The sequence below is a fragment of the Semicossyphus pulcher genome, unplaced genomic scaffold (assembly GCF_022749685.1).
Source record: "Semicossyphus pulcher isolate SPU_LCO1_2020_fin unplaced genomic scaffold, fSemPul1.0.p SCAF_13, whole genome shotgun sequence".
Taxonomy (NCBI): Eukaryota; Metazoa; Chordata; class Actinopteri; order Labriformes; family Labridae; genus Semicossyphus; species Semicossyphus pulcher.
Window position 1 is genome coordinate 592,028 of NW_027211637.1, and position 24,968 is coordinate 616,995.

General features: G+C 44.2%; 2 protein-coding genes across 2 annotated transcripts; both read left to right on the forward strand.

The window, feature by feature from the left end:
• Positions 1–8,508: 8,508 nt before the first annotated feature.
• On the forward strand, positions 8,509–14,479 carry pofut1 (protein O-fucosyltransferase 1). The gene is made up of 7 exons (XM_069660495.1): positions 8,509–8,647; positions 8,862–8,983; positions 9,974–10,156; positions 10,410–10,522; positions 10,684–10,876; positions 11,426–11,668; positions 13,222–14,479. Exons 1-7 carry the CDS (start codon positions 8,509–8,511, stop codon positions 13,414–13,416), a joined length of 1,188 nt encoding a protein of 395 aa, XP_069516596.1. The 3' UTR covers positions 13,417–14,479.
• Positions 14,480–15,181: 702 nt separating this feature from the next.
• Positions 15,182–23,044, forward strand: kif3b (kinesin family member 3B). The gene is made up of 9 exons (XM_069660316.1): positions 15,182–15,250; positions 16,593–18,101; positions 18,271–18,372; positions 18,563–18,685; positions 19,027–19,145; positions 19,340–19,456; positions 19,657–19,762; positions 20,071–20,282; positions 20,426–23,044. Exons 2-9 carry the CDS (start codon positions 16,701–16,703, stop codon positions 20,529–20,531), a joined length of 2,286 nt encoding a protein of 761 aa, XP_069516417.1. The 5' UTR covers positions 15,182–15,250; positions 16,593–16,700; the 3' UTR covers positions 20,532–23,044.
• Positions 23,045–24,968: the final 1,924 nt, after the last annotated feature.

A 24,968-nucleotide genomic window follows, 5' to 3' on the forward strand; every position in this document is an offset into this window, starting at 1 on the left:
TTGTTTGTTTCTGATTCTTGCTGTCACCGTGAGAGGACACGCCTCCTCTGCAGACTTCACTCTAAACATGTGAAATCATACAAATATTAATGTGCCTGTTACATATCAAATGTTGATGTGTTTGAACCTGCGCACTTTGTTTCCTGTGGCTGATGTCCAGATCAGACACGCGGCTACACAAACACGAAGGAGAGCTTCAAATGTGTTCCAGTGACTTTCACGTGTTTGGTGTCAAAAACTTTTTAAAAGGTTTTTTAAAATAAAACTGAATTAAAATTATTGAAACATAAAATTGTTATTAACAAATAGTGTGTGTGTGTGTGTGTGTGTGTGTGTGTGTGTGTGTGTGTGTGTGTTTTAACACGCATAAAACATGAGCCTGAATGTTTTAATATTCTTATTTTTCTGTAGAGGAGGAGGAGGAGGAGGAGGAGGACTTCAGCCCATCAGCAGGAATGTGGTCTCTCGCTCCGGGTCCCACGTGCTGGTGGTGGTCCTGTTTCTCCCACCTTGTGTGTTTTTCGGGGGGGGGGGGCAGAATTACTTCCAGGGCACATCAACTCGTTTCCTCATCACCCTAACCCCCCCCCTCCACAGGCTCCCAAACAGCCCACCGAGCCCGCGGGGTGAATGTGTTTGTGCAGAGAGGCAGTGAGGGGGGTGGGGGAGCGACAGTCTTCAATAATGCTGCGTTCAAGTGCTGCTCATATTTTTTCTGCTTAACGCTGCACGTCTCAGTGAAATCAGGAGTTTAAATATAACCCCTGTATATCTGCGGGCTTTATCCTGTATTATATAACCAGTGCAGCTGCTGTCTGACCTCTGCATCAAACACAACAGCAGAATCATGATGAGTGTCACATTCAAAGAGCTTTAATAACATGGGAAACACACGTTTGTTACCAAAACAAGTGTCAACAATAAAAAGACAAACTCAGTTCAATAAAAGAAGATCGAGACACAATGTGTAAACAGAGCTGTATAAACCTGCAGCAGTGTGATCACTTAGAGAATATCTAACTTTAAATACAAACGGAAGAGCTGAATGTGCTCTTACAATAGAAACAGATCAATAAAGATAACTCAAGATCAAATAGAAGAATGTCGACAAAAAAGTGACAGCGGTGCAAACCGGAACTTTTCCTCCTCTGCTGTTGTTGTTGTTGTTGTTGTTGTTTTCTTTGTTAAATGTATTTACAGTTATTTGTTCTTTGCATGTACAGTTTGTCTACATGCAGCGAGGAGTAGTGCAGACGGTCCGTGCAGGTATACACAGGTGCTTAAACAGTCAGATAAGTCTAATTCTGCTTCCTCATATTTTGTTTGGTAACCATAGTTCTGAATTTTCCGAGGGGACCCTGGAGGCATCAGCAGCCTGTTGGCGTGTTCAATAGAGCAGCGGGCAGAAAATGCCAGTTGTTCGGAGGGAAATGCCTCCAAACTCACATTGAGCTGCTAACCTGCTGTCTGTGGGGGGCGGGGGGCATCATGGTGGACCTGCAGGTGTTAGTCTGATCCTCACGTGAGGTCCCGGACCTGTGTAATACCTGGATTTAATTCTTCTGTAAAACAGCCGAAAGCTACAGATGTTTCTGCTTTCATAAATCAGGTCCGTTTACAGCTTCCTGCAGGATGATCGATTAATCTGTAAAAAGTCAAACTTTTATTTTAAAAGCAGCGCGAGTGAGTGAATGAAAATCATTTAAATGAACACAGAAAAAGATAAAAACAGGACGTTCGTCCGAGTTTTCCTCAAACAACACTCATTATTTGTTTCTAAATATTTTTAATAAATAAAATGTGACGTGTTACACAGAAAAATCACGTGATGTTCACCGTTACAACCGATTCTTAAAGCGATGTATCATTCACTACATATCTGTTATTAAAACTGTTCAATTAAATGTTCAGAAAAACAAATTTAATCTGATCGAATTAATTTAATTAAAGTTTGTGATTCAAAATGTTTTTAACACGAATAACTGTCAGCACAACGGTGAACATTCAACCTGAAATAAAAATGAGATTCTTACAGGTGAGAAACAAACATTTGTTCCTTGTTTCACCTGAGGATTATTTTCTGGATTCATTGATTTTTTTTTATTTGTTTTAAATTGTCAGAAAAATTGTGAAAATGTGTTTCAGTGTTTTTTTCTAAAGTCGGTGATGATAAAGATTCTGTGAGGCAGCAGCAAACATTCAGACTGAACAAACTGCAGGCAGACCATTTAGATCGAAACAACAATAAATACTGATTGATCACTGATCAAAGTAGAGATTGGAGATTAATCTGCTGCAGCTCTACTCAGGTTTACATGTATGAAATCTTTTTATTACAGAAGTAGATTTTATGTTTCACACGTGTTACACAAAATTATTGTAAACTTGTATCCAGCTGTGACACGATGAACCGTCTGTAAACATGTTTATTATTGATCGTATTTATCGTAACGTTATTAAAACATTCAGAGAGATTTAATAAAAAACATTAGCTAACATAAACACTGATGCTCCACGTTAAACTTCAGATTATGGCCCTCTCTTCTCTGACACGTCTTTAACGCAGGTTAGTGACCCGGCTGTGTTCACACAATCACAGTTCATCTAAATGTTCGTCATAATTACTGAAAGGCTCAGAGCAGCATTCTGATGGCCTGATGGAGGTGAAGGTCCTTTAATGCTGCACATAGATCCTGTTCAGCTGTAAGAACACAAAGTTTCATATTTATGTTCTTTTTAAATACTTTGATGTTTGGAAAAATTGTTCCTGAAACTTTAATAAAACCAACATTTGAATTGTGTTTAAAACAAGTTCATCCCGTCGAGAGCTTAACGTGGAGCTTAGGTCTGTGATGCTGAAATGATCAGTCCATGAAGCACATTACCAACACCTGTCAGAGTAATCGATTACTTCTGTTTGTCCATGTTGGGCCTGCCTGCTGAGGTGTGATGCAGAGAAACAGGAAGCTGCAGCTGAAGAATCGTCAGGAGGCTGCTGCTGTGGCTCACAGAGCGGTCGGTGTGATCTCTCTGCTCGGTTATTCTCAGAGTGATTTTTAAACTGCCTGCGATTCCTCTCCGACATGTTCGTCTCTGCCACCGCATCATCATCGGTCCTGATTAGACGCTCTGAGAGGACGACGGAGGACACGAGAGAGACGGAAATAAAACCTCATCAGGCGCTGAGCACAAACAGCTGTGTGTGTTTACAGCAGCTGTTACAGGAGTCAGTAGAGGAGGGGGGGTCAGCAAAGGAGCGGGATACTCGCCTCAACATTACAGATATTCAGATTCATTATAGAAATATGAAGGTTATAAAGGGAATACAAATAAAGTTTTGTTACTATAACGATAAAAAGTATTGCTTCTCCAGTTCCCATCGTGGTGCTGAGACGTTGTCTGATGAGGGAAAACAAAGATGGAGGCATTCTTGTTAAACGTTAATTAAACAGTAATTAACCTTCACTTCATTCAATGGCTGAAGGAGCTGCATGTTTTTTTTTGTACCAGTTAGATCATAAGAAAAAACTGTTAGAGAGAAGTCCACACACACATTACAGAGACATGCACACGCTCAGCTGTGCAGCCTGATCTTAGTCTCAGGTGTACAGCACAGGTGTACAGCACAGGTGTACACCAGCGAATAATGATCATCGTTTCTCTCTCTCACTCTGAGATTACCGACTACATAGTGTCGTTACGTTCTCATACGACCCCCTTTAATAACACGCTACACACTGTGTGTGGAGAGGACCAAAGCCAAAGAGAGGTGTACAGAGAGTATGTACTTTATATGTTTTATTACTATTATTATTATTATTATTATTGTTGTTGTTGTTGTTGTTGTTGTTGTTGTCTATTAATCACGTATAAGCTCTTCCTGCTGTCTTGTGAGCTGCTGCTCAGTGGATCTGTAACAGGCAGCGTGGATGCTTCTTCTTTGGATCAACAGTTTTGTACAAAATCAAACGCAGGTTTTAGTGAGTCTGCATATAAAGATCATCTCGCTGCAGAACAACGAGCTTTGAAACATCATAAATCACAATATATGTTATAACAATCCTCGTCATCAGAATAACATCTTGTGACTAAAGTATGGTGATGATATCCTGTCGTCAGGTCTCTGCTGAGTCCGTCGCACACCTCAGTCTGCTCACACTCTTTACTCCACCCTGTGCTTTAACTCCATCAGCTCCATGAGCCCACTAGCCTCCAGACCAACATGTCAGTGATCACTTCCTGCTCTCGCCTCCATCAAACCCACAGCACACAAAGTCAGCATCAGAAAAACAAAAGCAGTTAGTCACAGGGACAATTTGTTCACATCTGGAGGGTATTTCCTGCCACCAGAACCAGCTCCTTCTTTCATGGTGGGAAATGACTCTGAGCGTGTTTCTGTGTGTTTGTGTTAAAGCAGATGGTAGTTCACATTAAACAGCTCACAGAGACACACACGAGCCCGTCCCTCCATCACAGCCTCTTTAAGTGTCGTTAAAAAAGGTTTAAACGAGCCTGGGTTTGGTTCAGGGACTGAAGACTTCACAATCATGGAACTGTTTTAAAAACTCATCAGTGCTAACCAATGACTGAATAAGTATAATTATATATATAACTATACAGTCTCTAGTGCTAACCTCCAGTGTAATGTGTAATGATGTTTGTTGAGGCTCTGCAGCAGCTTCATGTTGTTCCTCACGTCTCATTCTTGTGAATTATGTTGAACATGTGAAATATGGGTAATGTGCACTATGTGTACGAGCAATATGCAGTTGTGATTGGTGCGTGCCTCTTTGTTTACATGTTGTTCTGTTTGTTTGTTTATAAACAGTGCGGTGGAGGCAGATGAACGCGTGCAGCATCAGAGGTCAAACAGGATTTATCTTATTTTAACTCTTTAACATTTTTAAACCACAGCAACGATGATCTCAGTCCTCAGAACAGACTTGTATAAATCTGCTTCTGATTGTTTTTTGTTTGTCAGTCTGTTTTTATCTTTGACTTTGTTTTTACACTTTGTTCTTTGTATTATTGTGATCTGATGTCGAGTTTACAGCTTGTTGTCGCTCGTTCGGCCTTCACATGTTCACTCACATTTAAACTGCATCTCTACGGCTCTTTGAAAAACAACATTAATACAATTACATTCATATTATTATTGTATTATTATTATTAAGAGTTCAGTCCAACATGCACATACATGAGATTTAAATAGATGAACGTCTACCGTCCTTAAATCATGTGATTATCGCTCAGAGCACAAATGTCACCTACCACGCGTACCTGCTCAGATGACGTGGTTCTGCTCTCACTGATAGGATCACTTCCTGTGTGTGATGTAACTCTGAGTATCTGCAGGGTGACAGTCTGTGGGGAGTCCGTCTCAGCTGTGACGGGGGGTATCATGTCTCAGACAGGCAGCTCTGCAGCAGGTTGATAAGGTGGACGGGTGGAGACGGAGCGTCCTGTGCAGCTACACCTCCACGTAAGAGGGGATCCACGCTGAGTCACAGGAAGAGTAAAAACAGGCAGTTTGTCAACAGGGTTTGGTTAGAGCTGCAAACATATACACGATGCAGGCACGGTGACAGTTTAACAAAGAGGGATACCTCACATGTCTGTGGGAGGCCTCGCGTGAGCCAGATCATTACATGAAGATTATGATGACAAACGTTAGATGAAACGGACACGAGATAACAAATGATCACACAGGAGCTTCCTCCGTGTTATGTTCGGTGTCCGGATCCAGTGTTTTACAGTTTTTCATAAGAAGCATTTCTGTTAAAGAAGTTTAGAAATCAGTACATTTTATTTGAGCAGCCTGATATGTGAGATGTGTCATAGTGTTTGTGTGTGTGTGTGTGCGTGCGTGTGTGTGCGTGCGTGTGTGTGTGTGTGCGTGCGTGTGCGTGTGCGTGTGCTTGTGCATGTGCATGCGCGTGCGTGTGCGCGTGCGCGTGTGTGTGCGTGTGCGTGTGTGTGTGCGTGTGCTTGTGCATGCGCGTGCGTGTGTGTGTGTGTGCGTGTGCGTGGGGATCAACAGGTTGTTTCTCCTCTTCATAGATCAGATGATGGTTTCTGTTCGAGAAAACGCAAACAGACTGTAAATATGTATTATTATTATTATTATTATTATTAATAATAAATATAAATGAAGAAAACACAATCTAAATAATGGTTTATGCATGAATGATTGTTGTTCTCACGGCTCAGTGATAACTTTTACAAGTTTTAAGATTTAAGTCGCCAAAACTGCAGCTAATATTTGTAATAATCAGTAACTCAGTACCTGAGCTCAAACTACAATTACAACGATACAAAGAGTTGTCGTGCTATTTTTCAGATCCAATATCTGTCTGTTTGAGCTTGTATAACTTTCAGGTTTAAAGGTCCGTTTGCTGTAAAAACTGCAGATCAGGTGAATTGAACATGAACTGGAGTTCAGACCCGATCTGTTACACTACAACAAACGTTCGTGAAAGCTTTGAGCTGCACAGAGATCCAAGTTTTCAGTAACGACACAGAAAGGTCAGCAGGAGGAGGGTTGTTTGAGGTCCTTATTTCCCTTCTGAAAGGCCACAGAGAGAGAGAGGTGCGCACACACACACACACACACAAACACACACACACACACTATGTGTAGATGTTATGAACCTTAAACGTCACCTTCCTCCTCTGCAGCTCCTCACAGTAAAGTGTTGATGTGCACGAGGAAGTTATAGATTCAAAAAGGGAAATGAGCTCAGGACAGCGAGTCCGACAGAGACAGATAAACTACGTGTCTCAGTCTCACACTGTTAGCACCAGATCAGGCTCCGTGTGTGTCTGGTTGTTTCCCCGTCATGTGTTCACCTGCAGGAAGCCTCCCTCTCTCTCTCTGTTTTTCGCGCTCTCCGGCTGTGAGCTGTGCTTCTTCTTTGCATTGTTATCATCGCTGTCATCTCCAACAATGAGAAACAGTGTGTGTTCGAGGGATGGGGGAGGAGCAGACTCACAGAACCACACAGGAAAAGAGGGAAAGAACAGCCAGCTGTCGAGCATCAGAGAAAAGAAAAACGAGAGTGATTGAACACAAAGAGAGAATACGTTAGACGGGCTCGGCTGAGCTGGATGTGGACGGATTAAGTCTCCTTCAAAGCAAAAGCCCGAGAAGAAAACATCTCTCACTGCTCAGCGTGAATCAGGGAGGCTGGTCTGAATGCAGAGAGACGTAAACTTTCACATCAACACTCTTTGGGTGTTTCAGTCTTCTGTCTTATTGGTTAGATGATAACAATCCATTATTTAATTATATTCAAACTAAGTGTATGCAGAGGATTCAGCAGGTCTCTCAGCAGATAATGGGCCCTTCAGTGTGACATATTTAAACAATTATCACTGGATTGGATCAAACGAGGTTTGAGCCGCACTCATCACAGCACATGTATGCACGGTGTGTGTGTGTGTGATGAACGTCTATTAACACACCTCCTCTTTTATCTGAGTCTCTGTCAGTGAACCTGACCTCTGCTGCTTCTGAAAGGTCGAATGATGCTTTCTTTAGTCTCTGCCGAATGAGCAGGAGAGACTAAACACAAGATATTCCCTGAGTCCCTCACTGTGTTTTCTAACTTTACTCATTAACAAAGAGTGTGAGTGTGTGAATGTTCAGACCCAGCAGCTTGTGGGTGGAGCTTCACTGAACGAGAGTTTGATGGAGTGATTTCATTAAATGCCCTCAGATGTCTAAATTGTGGGGAATGCAGAAAACGTTTTTCTTCTGTTCGTCTGCACAAAAAAAACTGACACTTTATGTCTGAAAAAACAGACGAGTTTTCACATCCTCTTTGTGCTCGAGCTGTGTGAAAGTTTCAACGGTTCATGTCTCAGTTTGGAAGAAAACTTTTCACACTACATCCACAAAATCACAAAAACACCCAATGAACAGAATATATGTCGGCACGGAAACATGATGAAAAAAACAAAATATTTACATGAATAATTCAAAAAAAGGAAAGAGATAAAAATAATATGTTCAAATATCTGTTTTGAAAATGAAAAAGGCGAACTCTGTGATCACTGAAAGAGAATGAAAAGAAATATGTGAGTTAAAGCTCTTTAATAATAATATAATAATAATGATAATAATAATAGTATTATAATAATGTGAGCGACATATATATATTTAAGTATATAAGTGAGTATGTTGCTGTAAACAGGCTACATTGAAGGAAAAGGGACAAACTAGGGGACAGCTAACAACACAGCTAACGACCTCTATAAACAATGTTACGTCGGCTCAGGTACTTTGAAGAGTTCAGAGTTCATTAATGAAACGCTTAATTTTTTAAACATTGTAAAGTATTACACTATTTGATATTAAAACCACTGACTTAGCTTACCTTACACACTGACGCTGCATTTCCTCCTCCGGAACAGCAGGCGGAAGTACACGGTGCTGATTAAATCTTAAACCAGCCGAAGAAGAAGCAGTGAAGCCGCAGTGCATTGTGGGAAATGAAATGAACAACAATGGCGGTTAAACAACAAGCACCTCTAACTGTTAGAGTAACATGTTTACTTATATTTCTGCTGCTCCAAACGTGTCGGACTTTAGCGGAAGACTTGAAGTGGGATGAGAACGGATACGTGTTGTACTGTCCGTGCATGGGTAAATAACACTGACACTGTATACAGATGAGTTAGCTAGTTGGTTAGCTAGTTAACTTAGAGGATTTTAGGACTAGTAATAACTTCACCTGTTGTTTCATTGTCTGAAAATGATTCACAGAGAGCCCCAGCATTTCCCTCCAGTCACTCAGCTTTCCATTGCCTTTTCATGAGGAGGAATACGAAGTTATACACTTCCTGTTGTCACTGTTCAGGTCGTTTTGGGAACCAGGCAGACCACTTCCTGGGATCTTTGGCCTTTGCCAAGATGTTGAACCGGACCCTGGCAGTCCCTCCCTGGATTGTGTACCGACACCACACACCCCCATACACTAATGTGAGTACACACAGAGAGGGATGAGACTGATCTTGACATGAACCCATGGCTGATTGTTAGGGCAGCCAAACACACATAAAGCACACAAAGAAAGCTAAGAATGCAGACCTCCATCAAGGCCAACAGTCCAGTCTTCTATGACATTTACACAACCACTATGTATGTGTGGTTATAGTTTTTCCAAAGCAGTGGGAATTATGTTAAAATCTAGTTGAGCACCTGTGAGTCATCATCGTCATCATCGTCGTCGTCGTCATCTTGGCTTTGCATTTATAATTTCTGTGCGAGTTTGAATTACATCACATACTTTACATACATTTGTGAAAATCAGAAAATGCTTCATTAGCAAGTAAGTATGTCCTAATATTAAATGCTTAGACTGAAGTATCACATGATCATGGCAGCTTATTTTCACACACGGTTATGTATGTGTTGTATGTTCCTGTTAGTGAGTCTGGTACAAAGACTCTCGGGTTGCAATGGGGCCGATATTATTTGTTGTGTTTGAGTCCGATTCACATCCTGTCCAGTTGTGACGGTTTCTTTCTTGATCCGTGCTACACTGTCCCTCCAAGTGTCATTAAATTAAGCCTTCAGTCATTCTGTAATCCTTCTGACAGAGAAACACGACCCCCTTGGCTGAGTTAAAATAAAAATAGAATCGCTAAAAAAATCGTTTAAAAAAACTGATAAAAACGATAAAAACTGAGATAGAGACTAAAACATATGTTGGATATACACAGTGCACGGATACTGTCCAGTAATGTAGTGTGCATGAGTGCATAGACGTTGCTAAAAGCTGTGCTGTTGGGTGGATCATTGGGAGTCTTAAGAGTGAAGAATAACATATCAGAAATAGTGTAATATAATAGATATTTGAAACTCATAGTTTAGGTGGCCAAAACGATAAAGAAAATAGAACATCACCAGTGTCATCTTTTACACCGGACGTGCACGGAGTTGTTTAATTTAATTCTCTGTCCTGCTCAGGTCCACGTCCCGTACAGTGAGTTCTTCAGGCTGGAGTCCTTGTCTGCGTATCACCGTGTGGTCAGTCTGGAGGACTTCATGGAGAAGCTGGCTCCCGAACACTGGCCTTCAGGACAGAGGAGAGCCTACTGCTTCGAGACGGCAGCACAGAGGAGTGCAGACAAGAAGTCCTGCCCTATGAAGGTGACTGTCAAGAGCAGTCAATCATTTTATCGACTATTGATCTATTATTTAAAGTAGGAACTGAAGCTGAGAGTAAAGAAAATGAGCTTTGTTTGATAGCAGTTAAGATTTAAGATCCGTATCCCTCTTCATCAATAAATGATGGTGAAAGGGCTGAAATGCTGCCCCCTGCTGGCATACAGACCACCACCATGCTGCTGCTGCTACTGTTTTCCTGCTCTGACACGACCGGCTGGTTCTGACTGATTTTCAGGATGGGAACCCGTTCGGTCCGTTCTGGGATAATGTCCATGTGGATTTTGACCAGTCTGTGTTGTTTGGCGGGATTTCTTTCAGCGCGTACCACCAGCCTCAGTGGATCAAGAAGTGAGTAAGATGTTTGAGCAGCCTCTCTGTACAGTAATATCAGCCTTAAATGTAATGGTTGACTGACTTATGAGGTTTCTATAGACATGTTGAGAAAAAGTCGATCCCTCCTCTGAAGTTGTTAACATTCAGATGCTCCTCCTTCCTCCCCCGTTTAACAGGTTTCCTCCCTCTGAGCACCCTGTGCTGGCCATGCCTGGAGCGCCCGCTCAGTTCCCGGTGACAGAGGAACACGTGGGGCTGCAGCGTTATGTGGTTTGGTCAGACAAGATGGTGTCAAAGGGAGAGGAGCACATCTCTAACCTGCTGATCAGACCGTATGTTAGCATCCACCTGAGGATCGGCAGTGACTGGGTGAGATGAGCTGCTTTGTCTCTCTGTGTCTCAGTTGTTTAGTATTGTAATATGTTTTTGCCAAAATTAGCATCAAGAATCTTTGCACAAATCGCACCACTCTTCTCAAGGTTCACACTTGTTCAACTTAAAGTTAAAAATGTCATTTGCCGGTTGGAGTTATATTTTATTAGACGAGTGCTCATTGGTTCAGAAGTGGATCTTTTAAAGGTTAAGGCTTCTCAATAACTTCACGTCCCATTTAAACACCACCACAGTTAGCTACCATAGTTTTGTTATCGACTTGTTGTATGAATCCAGCATTAGTTTGTAGACCATTTCAAGTCTTTATAAATGAAAATAAAAATGTTATACAGTGACAATAAGATCATTTGCAGAGTTATTAACAATGAATCAACTAACAGATAACAGTCAGATACTGACAGATATTCTCGATCCAAAATAAACCACAGCGTGTGTTTGTGTGTTTGTGTGTTTGTGTGTTCTTGGTAGTTAAAGAATAAAAGAGCTTGTCATCAAGTCGTAATCTTTTACTTTTGATCCTTACAGCAAAACGCCTGCAAGATGTTGAAGACAGGTGATGCTGGTCCTCACTTCATGGCCTCTCCTCAGTGTGTCGGCTACAACCGGCAGACCGCTCTGTCCCTCACCATGAACATGTGCCTTCCTGACCTGGCAGAGATCCGCAGAGCTGTGAAGCTGTGGGTGAAGAAGACCTCCGCCCGCTCCGTCTACATCGCCACAGACTCAGAGTCTCACAGCAGAGACATCGAAAAGCTCTTCAAGGGCAAGGTGGGTTTGTGAAGTCTCTGAAATACTTCGTTTGGTTGTATCATGTGTGACCTTAAAGGGTAATTCAGGTGTTTTTAAACCTGGGCCCTACTTTACATATTTTTGGGGTCTAGATTAGAGATAGACCGATATGGTTTTTTCAGGGCCGATACCGATACCGATTTTAAGTAGTCAAGGAGGCCGATAACCGATATTTGCCGCCGATTTTCATTTGCAGTAAAAGTGAAAATATTGGCGTCAAAATTTTGAATAATACAAACTCCAACACTTAACTTTGTTTAAATGCCTTCAAGCATATGTTTATTAAACAAACAAACAAAAAGCGCAGGGCGTTCCCAGGGTCAGCAGCACCTCTTAGAAAGTTCACTGAAAATGTAAAGAAATACATAAATAACTTCCTGAAGTTTTATAAAGTAAATAAAACAAAGTTAAATAAAATGTGCAAAGAAATGAACTTTTTCTCCTCTCCGCCGTGTGTGAGCACTCTGCATGCACAGCTTTCACTGCTGATTGGCTGTTACCTGTGCCATGGCTCTGCGTGTAACCAGTCAGTGCTGTGGGTGGGACAATGCTGGAGACAGAGTAGTGACTGCAGACAGAGAGGCGCGGCTGCATCAGAGCCAAAATAACCCCGTTTTAAATTGATCTCTTATCGGCCGTCGGATTTTAAAAAAAAGACCGATGCCGATATGCGCCGATAATCAGTCTATCCTAGTCTAGATGACTAACAGGTACAATAAGTTTAAGAAATGTTCCAGTAGATTTCTTCAGCCGGCAGCAGTGAAACAGGCTGTGATGGTGACAGCTTTACCTCCCTCTTTTCAAAGCCACCAGACTTCATGTCAAAAACCTTAACTCGTTATTTTTTCTCAAATGAGTTTCTGCTCTGCTGCTGCCTGATTGTTTAGGTTTTTTTGTCTTATTGTGTCACTTTTTGTGTTTCAGTTCAGATCAGGGTCAGTTCAGTTCCAACACAGTATTTGATTAATTCAAAAAAACACAAACAAACTTACTGATCGAGGCAGCATTAGACCAGGAACTCCTGTGTTTAACATCTGTTTAAATCACTGTTTTTCTGAATGGAGTCTGGTGTGTGTGCAGAGAGCGATGTAACGTCTGTGTGTGGTTAAAACAATCATCTTCCTCTGTAACAAAAAGGTCTATCTCTGTAGGGATCCTTTCTGTCATGTTGTCACACACTTAGAAGAACAATCTGAGCCTGTCAGTGGAAACAACAAGAACTTTTAGTGGACGACCTTTGACCCATCAAGGATTATGTTGCAGCCATTACAGCCTGTTTCACTGCTGCAGGATGAACACATCTACTGGAGACATTCAGAAATGTTTTACACCTGGTAGTCATTAAGACACCAACATAGGTAAAAATAGGTCCCAGGTTAAGAAATACTAGAATTTCCCTTTAAATGTAACCCGAACTGACGAGCTACATTTTCAGTGTTTCACAGTTTGGAAAACAGTTCAGTCACAATTAGCAAATTCTTGACTTACAGTAGTTTCCCCACCTTTATTTGTGTGTTCCTTCTGCCTTTCAGGTGAAGGTGGTGACTCTTCAGCCGGACTCAGCCCAGCTGGACCTGTACATCTCAGGCCGAGCCGACCACTTCATTGGAAACTGCGTCTCGTCCTTCTCTGCCTTCGTGAAGAGAGAGCGGGACGTCCACGGCCTCCCATCCTCCTTCTTTGGCATGGACAAGCCCGGGAAAATAAATCAAAAAGAAGAACTCTGAGCATCACGTGGTCGCCTTTGGCCGCTGATACTGGAAGATGAACATATCTTGTGTGTCGGCCGGCCTTTTTTTAGTCTGCTTTTAATCTGTGAGAAAGCAGGAAGGGCTAATAAGACAGCACATAGTTAGTTTGTAGTGTAATGAAATCTTTTGATATAAACTCTGCTGCTACCAAGAAACACTTACATTTTTATGTGTTACCTGCGCCGCCATTTGTGTACTCCCTCTCAGTGTTTGGCTTCTAACTGCTTCTGTTAACGACACTACGACCATCCAGTCTATCATTCCCAGAAACACATGGTTTTTTGACATTCCCTTGAGCTGCTGCTGCATTCTGTAGCTGCAGCCATGTTAGCGGGGCCTGTGGTGCCCTCAGTGAACCCTGGAAACGCTGATCATGTTCTCCTCCCTCCTCTCTTTCCTCCCCTCCCTGTCTCTCCAGCTTGCTCCTTTCCGTCCTCTCTGCCCTCCATTCCAAGGAGAGCACAGTAACTGATCCTCCTGCAGGACTAATTATAGGGGGGAAGAAGGAGAGTGTCTTTCTACAAGGACCAAAAACTGCTGAAATGTGTGGACAGTGTTCTGAATCATGTGAGGACATTTATCTGGGATGTGTTGTGCAGAAACAGGAGTTGATTTGCACTGGTTGAAATGATGTAAGTGGGGATGTGAAAGCAGCGATTGTGTTCTTTTCTATGATCACCAATAAAGCGACGCACACTGATTTTCACAGAGCCGGCAGCAGCCTCGGGGTGTTGACCTCCCTCTGTGGAGGCTTATCTGTGAGTACAGTTGAATCAGCTGATACACTAAGCTATGTTGGAAGAGCTGCTGACACTCGGTTGCCAGATTTGACAGAATACTTCTTCATAGTGCATGTAAATATTTCACTTGGTTATTTGTAGTTGAATAAATTTATGTTGCAAACTGGTAAAATATCAAGCACAGAAAATTACACACCAATTAATTTATAAAGTATCTTTTTGGATTGCCTGTAATAAATGATAACCAGTGAAAATGTACTTGGTTAAACAAACAAACAGGCCACAGATGTATGCACTGATGGATGTTGTTATTAAGTGTAGAAGAGAACAAAACGATTATTTGTTTTCTGAATTCATCCAAAATCTTTTGATAAAATAAATCATCTCAAATTGTTTGTTAAACTTCAGGAGCGAGGGGACCATATCTTTTTTATAAGAAAACTGCACATTAGGTATTTACATCAAACCATGTGAGCTTAAAGCTCTGAAGTATATCAACATCCTTAAATTCTGGCACCTCTTCTCTTTAGTCTGACCCTGTGCTGCACTTAAGGTAAAGCAAGAATGAAAAATCTTTAGGTGGCATTTAATGATGCATTCAGAATTTAAGAGTTTAAGCTCTGAAGATGGGTGCGTGCAAGTGTTTGAGACAAGTAATGAATTTTATGAAGTTTTTGTCTCCATTAATTGATTTTAAAAAATAATTATAAAGCCCTAGCTCAGCCCAGTGAAATATTAGAGAACATTTCAGTGTGTGTTTAAATCACTTTGGACGGGTGAACTGCAATGATTTTATCTCTTTATTGTTTCCCTCGTGTTTTACTTTATTATTCTTTTATGCTGATATGGACCGATGTGTCTGAAAGAAGTAAAGTAAAATCTAATTATTTAACTGTAACACAGCCGTTCCCTGAGAATGGCTCTGTTTTTGTGCAAGTGTTGTTTCACGGAGCTCTTTCGGGGGATGTTGTGCCGGAATCTGGCAACCCTGCGAGCCGGACGGTTAGTGGGGATGAGCAGCAGCGGCTAATGGCTGACCGGGAGTTTGTACCAGCTAACGATCGCCCCCGGTAAATCTCTAACGACGTCTCTGTGTGTCTGTTTGTGAGATGTGTTATTATTGTATGTATGTGTGTGTCTTATATTATTTGTATTTTTATTTGACGTCATGTTGCCGTAATTTACACCCTCGCTGCTAGCGTTAGCCAGACCTGCTAACCAGACTTGTAGCTTAGGTTACCGGTGTGTTTGTGGTTGCTAGGCCGGTCCTGTGGTCTCTCTATGGGCTGCAGTTTGCCAGAGCTAACGGTGGTTAGCTGAGCCGTTATTTTAACGATTCTTTTTAGCATGAACGAGCAGTTAATAAGGGTTAACGGCTGGTGGATTGCTCTCAACGCCTGTCACCTCTCTACCTGGAGTTTAACGTGTTCTACCAGCAGGTTAGCTAACGTTAACCTGTAAGTTTACCAGCTAACAGGGTCAATTCAGTTATTAACCGTTAGCTAAACTTGGATAGCTAGCTAGTGTATTAACAGTTAAATAAATCAATATATAACTTTAAATTGTGCCTCTCAATGCTGTCAGGTAAGGCGTGAATATATACATCTATGAAAGCCGGTTAAATCCTCGTTATTACAAAATGTGAAGAGAGCAGTATAAACATTGTTACTGCAAAAACAATAAATAAATAGCTACATACAGCTGTTAGACACTACAACTGAGTAATCACAGTATCTAGTTAATATGCAACACACGAACAAGGACAGGCATACACTTCTTAAACAATCCATTAAAATAGAATCAGTGGTATCGACCAAGAGAACCATTTTATTGAATGACTGAGACAGTTTCTGATCAGTAAATCGGTTTGACAGGTTGATTTAAATACAATAATCTATGAAGAGGATTGACTTAATATGACCTCATCAGATTCAGACCTGCAGCACAGCTGTCAGTGGCAGCACAGCTAACATGTCAGCTCTGTTTAACTCTGCGCTTACACTATGAACTGTTGTTCTAAGTATCTGGTTCTGTGTTGTGCATGTAAACATCACATATCCTGGTTTCTTAAACCTACACAACACCTTAGCCTGGAGTACTCTGATCGAAACCGGGACGTTATGGGATTTAAACACCTGATCCAGGTTTCTTTGCTGGTGCTGAACATAGTGACTGAGACAGTGAGAAGTCAAAACACACCTCTACAGAGGCGATCATTAACCTCGACCCAGGTTTCTGCTGTTCCATGTTAACATCGTATCCTGAATAAGATCGATCCAGGATACTAGTGTGCATGGGAACTCTCTGACTTGCACTGACACTCTGACTGTGATGCGCTAACAATAAAGATCCCGAGTCACCTTTCCACCTTGCAGGTTGGTATCAGAGTCACTGAGGTTGTCTCTCCTGCAGGTTCTGATGTGGACATCGGTCCTGCTCATCTGGTCCTGAAGCTGCACCTGGAGGACAGACGGAGCTGACACAGAGCCGAGCCGTGAGGGCCGGCCTCCGCTCTGCATCATGTCCAAGAGTAAGAGCTCAGAGTCGGTGAAGGTGGTGGTCCGCTGTCGTCCCATGAATGAGAAAGAGCGGGCAGCTAAGTTTGAGAGGGTGGTCTCTGTCGATGTCAAACTGGGCCAAATTCTGGTCAGAAACCCCCGGGAGGCCTCGGCCAGCGAGCTGCCCAAAGTCTTCACCTTTGACTCGGTGTACGACTGGAACTCCAAACAGATAGATCTGTACGATGAGACCTTCAGGCCGCTGGTGGAGTCGGTCCTTCTCGGGTTCAATGGGACCATCTTTGCCTACGGGCAGACGGGTACAGGGAAAACCTACACCATGGAGGGGGTGAGGAACGACCCAGAGAGGAGGGGCGTGATCCCTAACTCCTTTGAACACATCTTCACTCACATCTCGCGCTCGCAGAATCAGCAGTACCTGGTCAGAGCTTCATATCTGGAGATCTACCAAGAGGAGATCAGAGACCTGCTCTCCAAGGACCAGTCACGTCGCCTGGAGCTCAGGGAGCGGCCCGACACCGGCGTCTACGTCAAAGACCTCTTATCATTTGTTACAAAGAGCGTGCGGGAGATTGAACACGTCATGAACGTGGGCAACCAGAACCGCTCAGTGGGGGCCACCAACATGAACGAACACAGTTCCCGCTCACACGCCATCTTTGTCATCACGGTGGAGTGCAGCGAGCTGGGCGTGGACGGGGAGAACCATATCAGAGTCGGCAAACTGAACCTGGTGGACTTAGCTGGGAGTGAGCGTCAGACAAAGACCGGAGCTCAGGGAGAGCGGCTGAAAGAAGCCACAAAGATCAACCTGTCGCTCTCGGCTCTTGGGAACGTCATATCTGCTCTGGTGGACGGCAGGAGCAGCCACATCCCCTACAGAGACTCAAAGCTCACCCGCCTGCTGCAGGACTCTCTGGGGGGAAATGCCCGCACTGTCATGGTCGCCAACATTGGTCCCGCCTCCTACAATGTGGAGGAGACCCTGACGACGCTGAGATACTCAAACAGAGCAAAGAACATCAAGAACAAACCTCGAATCAACGAGGACCCGAAGGACGCTCTGCTCAGGGAGTTCCAGGAGGAGATCGCCAGGCTGAAGGAACAGCTGCAGAAACGCTCAGGAAAGAAGAAGAGGAGGAGGCGGAGGAGGGCCGGGGAGGGGAGCGATGGAGAGGATCTGGAAGAAGGAGAGACGGAGGATGATGAAGATGAAGGTGACGACAAAGGGGATTACTGGCGGGAGCAGCAGGAGAAGCTGGAGAGAGAGAGGAAGGCCATCATGGAGGATCACAGTCTGGTGGCCGAGGAGAAAGTTCGACTTCTTAAAGAGAAAGAGAAGAAGATGGAAGATCTGCAGAAAGAGAGGGAGGCCGGAGAGATGCTGGCAGCCAAAGTGAAGGTGAGCAGATTCTGCAGGGCTGGTCGTGGTTGTCTTTTCTGCAGTGTCAGTGTGAATCTGAAGACGAGTGGTGTGTCTGCCCTCAGTGGGTGTTCTATCATCATTCATCTCATCTGGTGAAATGCTGCTTTCCTCCCTGTTTGACTTGTTTCTGCTTTTGTCTGTCCAGGCGATGGAGAGTAAGCTGCTGGTCGGGGGGAAGAACATTGTGGATCACACTAACGAGCAGCAGAGGATGTTGGAGCAGAAGAGGCAGGAGATCGCTGAACAGGTACACCTCACATCTCTAAAATGAACACTGCTCCTGATTAGAGCGAGAAGTAAAGGTTCAGGTGAAAAGGAACTTGTTGTGAATATATTCACTCTGTCACAACAGCTCAGAGTGTCTTTGTCCCGTCGTCCGCAGACTGAAAGCATCACCTTCATTATCAGCACTATGGCATGTGTGTGTGTGTTCACAGAAACGTCGAGAGCGGGAGATGCAGCAGCAGGTGGAGAGTCGTGATGAAGAGACTCTGGAGCTGAAGGAGACGTACAGCTCTCTGCAGCAGGAGGTCGACATCAAAACCAAGAAGCTGAAGAAGGTAAAGCTGCGTCCTCCCTCCTCTGCCCGTCCCTGCAGTCACAGCGTTCTGCGTGTGTGTCCTCTGAGCGATGCTTTTATAGAAACTTAAACTGGAGTCACATCCTGTCTGTGTACACGGAGCTGCCCAGTGAAGCTGATTCTCTGACGTGATGATCTGTGAGAGCTCAGGTACAGAAAGATAATTTTAGCAGGCTGCTGTGTCAGTATGTAGGTCAGGTACTATTAAAAACCAGGTAAGAACACGGCTGGCTTTGTTTATCCATTTCTCCTCACGACAGTCAGGTATTAAAGCCAAATTTAACTCTTCATCATCCTCCTCTCCCCGTCTGTGTCCTCCAGCTGTTTGCCAAGCTGCAGGCAGTGAAGGCAGAAATCCAGGACATCCAGGAGCTGCACATCCACGACCGGCAGGAGCTGGAACAGACCCAGAACGAGCTCACCAGAGACCTCAAGCTCAAGTACGGAGCCTGAGAATCACACATGACAGGAGGCACTGATCAATGTTCTGTTTAATGTGAACAGCACTCAGCTGTTCTGTAGCATGTCTGCAGAGTGCTACACGGACGCGCGTGCGCGCGAGCGTGTGTGTGTGTGTGTGTGTGTGCGTGTGCGTGTGTGCGTCTGTCTCACTGTCTGTCTGTTTTTCTCTCAGGCACCTGATCATTGAGAACTTCATCCCGCAGGAGGAGAAGAACAAGATCGTGAACAGAGCTTTCTTTGACGACGAGGACGAGTACTGGAAGATGAAGCCCATCACTCGTATAGAGGAGTGAGTCACACTCTTCATCAGCTGGTTCCAGGTGTTCACCTGTGTCTGTCACTCTGTGCTCACTTTGATCAGCTGAAGTATTTCATTTATCTGCCTTATTGTGTGAACCTTCCCATGATGCCTTGTACAATGTTTGCGTGTGTGTGTGTGTGTGTGTGTGTGTGTGTGTGTGTGTGTGTGTGTGTGTGTGTGTGCTGCAGTGACCATCAGATGATGAGCAGGCCTCTGTCTGCAGTCGGCTACAGGAGGCCTCTGAGTCAGCACGCTCGCATGGCCATGATGATGAGACCCGACATGAGATACAAAGTAAGCTGCTGAATCTGAAACTGAGCGCTCAGCGGCTCAGATGAACTGATGACACTGAATCCAAAGCTAAACCAGCAGCGCAGCATGAGCAGCTTCATCATCAGTGAGTCAGACAGAAACATGCAGGCGGTCAGCAGTGAAGGAAGACGGCGATGAGCTGCACATGTCGCTGTCACTGCAGACGCGCTCACCGCTCATGTCAACATGAAGCGTATTTAAACAGTGAACGCAGCACAGGATCTGTTCTTGTACATAAATGTTAAACTTGACTTGCTGTCTCACACTGTGTGTCTCTGCCCCCCCCCCAGGCTGAGAACATCATGATGCTGGACATGGACCTGCCGGCTCGGACCACTAAAGAGTACCGGGAGCCGGTTATCGCCCCCAAGGTGGCGGCAGCTCTGGAGGACGCTCTCAGGGACGAGGATGAGATCCAGGTAGACGCTTCAGGCTTTCACAGCAGCTTAGGACCAACGCCCCCCGCCAGCGCCAGCAGCAGCCTCAAGAAGCCAAAGTCTGGGTGAGAAACACCGTCCCCTGAAGCCGATGCTGAAGTTATATCTATTCTCTGGTTAACTGGATCCATTCTTTGCATGTGGTCATTAATGGGAAGTGAACATCAGAACCGTCCTCTCATCCCTGTCGCTGCTTTCTGTCTCTCAGTCGACCCAGGACGGGTAAGAAGTCGAGCACGCCGACCTCTCCGTTCAGCCCCTCCAGCCCAGGATCCCCGCTGTACCCACAATCCCGCGGCCTGGTGCCCAAGTGACATCACCACCCACCTCTCCTGTGCACCTGCCACTTTGGACTCACCTGTGAGAGACGGCGTGGATAGAGGAACTTTGAGTGTGATGCTGCTCTGCAGGTGAACCTGCACCACTGTTCACTGCTGTCAGGAGCTTTATCAGCAGCTACGCATGAAGCCTCGCATCACTGCTGTCAGCTGACACACACACGGCCACACGCCTCTGATGTCTTATATACACCTGTATGTCACAATGTTCTTAATGTACAGAGGAAACAAAGGTAGGGCCCCCCCCCATTCAAGGACTGCAGGACCATAATGCACTTGTTCTTCTTGTCGTCTCAGTTCTGTGTGCTGGGTGTTGTAGTCCTCTCTTAGTATGTGTGCGACGGGTTGATGTGTCACCAACAGGCTGTGTGTGTGTGTTTGTGTGTGTGTCAGTGTTGTCTGCGTCTGTGTGTGTGTGTGTTTGTCAGAATAGTGAACTTTGTCAAACTGTGCTTTTTATTTCTGATGATGAAACTTCGTTAGTGTTTCGTCTTGAAGGAATACTTTGACATTTTAGGAAATAACCAGATCATACCACCGTGACTCCATGTGATTGGCTGATCGGAGCGGTTTCTGCTGCTCGTCTAGCAACATCAAGATGCCCACAAGTCTCCAGGAAGTCAAAGCGACCGACCAACAGAAACTTCCAGCGTGTAAATCCCCATAAATGTGTAAATAATGAATATGTGGGCAGACAGACAGAGCTCAGTGCTCAGCGTGTTTCCTAAGATGTGTCAGTATTCCTTCATCTCAGTCTGATTGTAGATGCACAGACGGAGAGTGAAGCTCACTGCAGACTCCGTCACACGTCGCTGTATTCAGTAGATGCTGTTCTTTACGGAGCAGACGAGGAGGAGGTGGGGAAAGACGGCAGAGAGCTCAACACGTTCACTATCACAGTCCCCCCCCCCCCCCCCCCCAAACATCCCAGCAGAGACGAGTCCTGACCACACCTGGATCCATTCCCGTCCTGGAGCGTGCCTCAAAGTCATCAGGGTCCCAAGGTGCCTTAACCTGCGTCCTGCAGCTCTGCTGCTTCATCCAAAGTGTGCACACGTTTTCATCACCATCTGCTACATCATTGCAGCATCAGTGAATCATTGTTAGCATGGTGCTAAGTCTCCTGTCAGAATGTGTGCACGCTACAGAGAGAGGCAGAGGTCCTGTGGAGGACACAGCACTGAACCACCCCCAGGTATCCAGGTGAAGACCACAGGACGTCGGAGAACGTACAGCGCGTTGATAAATCTTCACCCTCTGAAACGTCCACATTTTGTCGTGTTACAGCTGAAGCTTAGAGAGAGGTTCCAGGTACAGGACCAAAGGACACACTGTTTAGGTGGGGGAGGGGGGGGCATTACATGGTGTTTGAATGACGTTGCTGTAAAAGCTTTAACTCAGATCACATGCAACCTTCCTTCAGGTTAACCTGTGAATTAAACAGACGGCTGCTTTTGGCCTGCTCTGTTTGTTCATCGGTAAGAAGCCTGAAAAAGTCGACGTGAGCTCTACATGTTAAAAAGTCCCAGGGCAGTGGATGCTGATGGAAGGCTCTGTGTCTCTCTCCCCCTGATACTTCACCTGCCTTAGTTTGATGGGACTGACACTGAGGCTCCGAACACACGCATCGTTCCATGGTGACCGTTTCTAATATGCAGTTTGAACCTGGCCTCTGCTGCTCTCTGCGCCCCGCTCTCTGACTGTCCGCTCGCTGCTACCGTGCAGGGTTCCAACCCACTGTGACTCTGAGCAGGCCGGCTCAGACGGCACACCTGTGCTGAAGAGCTGCGAGAGCCGGCCTGCTCCCTGTATGTAACGTTGATTATGGACTTGTTGTTCTCGGTCACTTTTGCAGAAATGGGTTCCATACTGAACAAATCTAACTTATTATACTCTTTCATTTTTATATACAGATGTAGATATACATTTTTATTCCGTTGTTTTCTTTACATAGATTATTGTTTTATATTTTGAGCTCTGTAATTTAATGCTGAGATTTTATTTTTTGCATCATCCGTGTACTCGTGTCTTCTTTTGTACTCAGAGAGGAGCAGGCTGCGTGTGAAGGCTTGAGTGGAGATGAGTCAGCTGTTGCACATTCGTTATCAGAGGAACGTTTGGAGACGTTTGGGTGGATTCTTGTCGCAGTCGAGTATTTACACGTTCACTGTACATTAACCTCATAAACACAAACATAATCTTTAGAGTAAGGCCTGATCGTTGTAACTAACGTCGCTGTAAACCTGCTGCATGTGTTCACAAAGCTCAGTAACATGTTTGCTTGTATGTGTGTTCATAGGAAAATGGTAAGAAACATATGAATGTCTTAATTTTAATAGCGACATCACTGGATCCAAACTCCGCGTCAGAGACTTTGTGACCAACTTTTCTGTGCTGGTTTTGTTTTTTAGCCAAATGACGATTATGCAGCTGCACGTCAGTCTGCGGCTGACCTGTCTGTACCTGTTTATTTTCATTATTAAAGACAATTCAGTAATAAACATGTTCAGTAGTGATGCTTTATCACCAATCACAGGTAGCCCCGCCCTAACCCCTCCCCTCTCTCTGGTCTGCGTGACTCTAACTGGGAGCATCAGGGACTAAATGAACATCATGCTGTGTTGAAGACTTGAAACTAGAGACTGAGACCATAAACTCATTAGGAACATGTTTACTGAGGGAATACATCAGGAGAGGAGGAGGAGCATGTTCTCATAGACTTCTATAGGATCACACTGCTCACAACCAGGGGAGTCGCCCCCTGCTGGAGGTTAGAGAGAATGCAGGTTTAACACGCTGAAATGAACTAAAACCAGTGTGGCAGAAGTTCATATTTAAAACTCAGTTTTTTTGTATAATGAACTTTATTAACAGCAGTCAGTGATGCAGCTCAACCTCAAAAACAACAAGCAAGTCAGTCTCAGCAAAAAGTTTAGTGCAAAAAAAAACACACATCATGATCTTTCACGTTCAGCCGAGCGACACAAACACACGACGTCGTGTGGAACAAAGAAACACAACTGAGGGCAGACCCAGCTTCAGCACGACGTGAGGCCCGGCTGAGCCTGACCCTCCGGCCCTCTCACAGTTCAAGGTTTGAACATGATAAGCTCGGCTAAGCATCATCTGCTTCGATCACATCCATTATTCGTCTGACAGCAGCAGGCTGCAGAAATCACCTGTTCATCAAACATTCTTCAGATATAAAACTTTCAATGGGAGAAATCTAAAGTATCACATGATAAAAACTTAGTGTGGTTTCAGACTCCAGGAGCACTTCATAAAATCAAACCATCGCTCTTCTTACGACTCGCTGCTGATCTGCTGTTTCCCGTCCAGAGTTTTAGTCCATGCAACCAAAGTTTGGCACAGAAGGAGCAGAAAGTTTGGTACAAAAGCAGAAAGGAATAATGCCCCGTCAAACTACAACAGAAAAACTTCTAATTATCAAAGTTTTGATTCACAAAACAGAACATACAGTTTCATCTGTACACACCACTTCAAGTGTCATTAATCCAATATTACAACACACTGTCAATCATCAGAACGTTAGTTATGCGTTTATCATGCTGGTATGCTTCTGGAATATTAGTAAGTATGAGATCTGCATGGTCATTCTCTTTGTTAAGAGAATATTATGGGATGTAGAGAAAAATAGTGAGGCTGCCTTTGGATGCACATGTCAGGATTCAGGTCAGTTTCATCTTCAAGTGTGAATGTGTGTATAGACAAAAGGAAAAAGCAACGGTCATTAAGATGTTTGAAATGTCGCTGAACCTTCAGTGGGCTCGTCTCATGGACCGCCGGCTCAGATCAAAGCTACGCTTTTATTTTGAAATCACAGGAAATAATCAGCCAAACCTTCCTGGTCTCTGTAGCTACAAACTCACATCAGTGAATCTGTGATCTCTGTCCTCCATCAGGAGCGTATGAGGACTAACAGCTGTGTTCACCTGTACAGCGTGTGATCTCAGGTTAAAGATGAGCTGCTCTCTCTCTGCCACTGTACCTCACGCCGTGTCCTCTGATCACACTGTTCTCTATTCAAAGTGACAGTTTGATGTAGAGATGTTCTGATCCCAATACCAAGACTGGGATTAAAAATAGAGCTCTCGTTACATCCTGGAAGAAAAACGAGTTTTATTACGACATGTTGCTAGCTTTGACTAAAGTTACACTCTCTTCTAGCATAACGCTGTTTAGCTTGTGTCTTACGTCTGCCGCTGACAGAGGAAGCCATCACTAAGTACCAAAACCCTGCAGTTCCTCTGGTGTCCACTTGAGGCTGTCTCCAGCAGTGAGTCAGTCCCCATAGAGCCCCATGTTAAACTTTACAGCAGAAATAAACATGTTTACAGCCTGGTACAAAAAACAGTTTGGGTCTCTATAGCTCATTTCTCTCTTCATGACAAC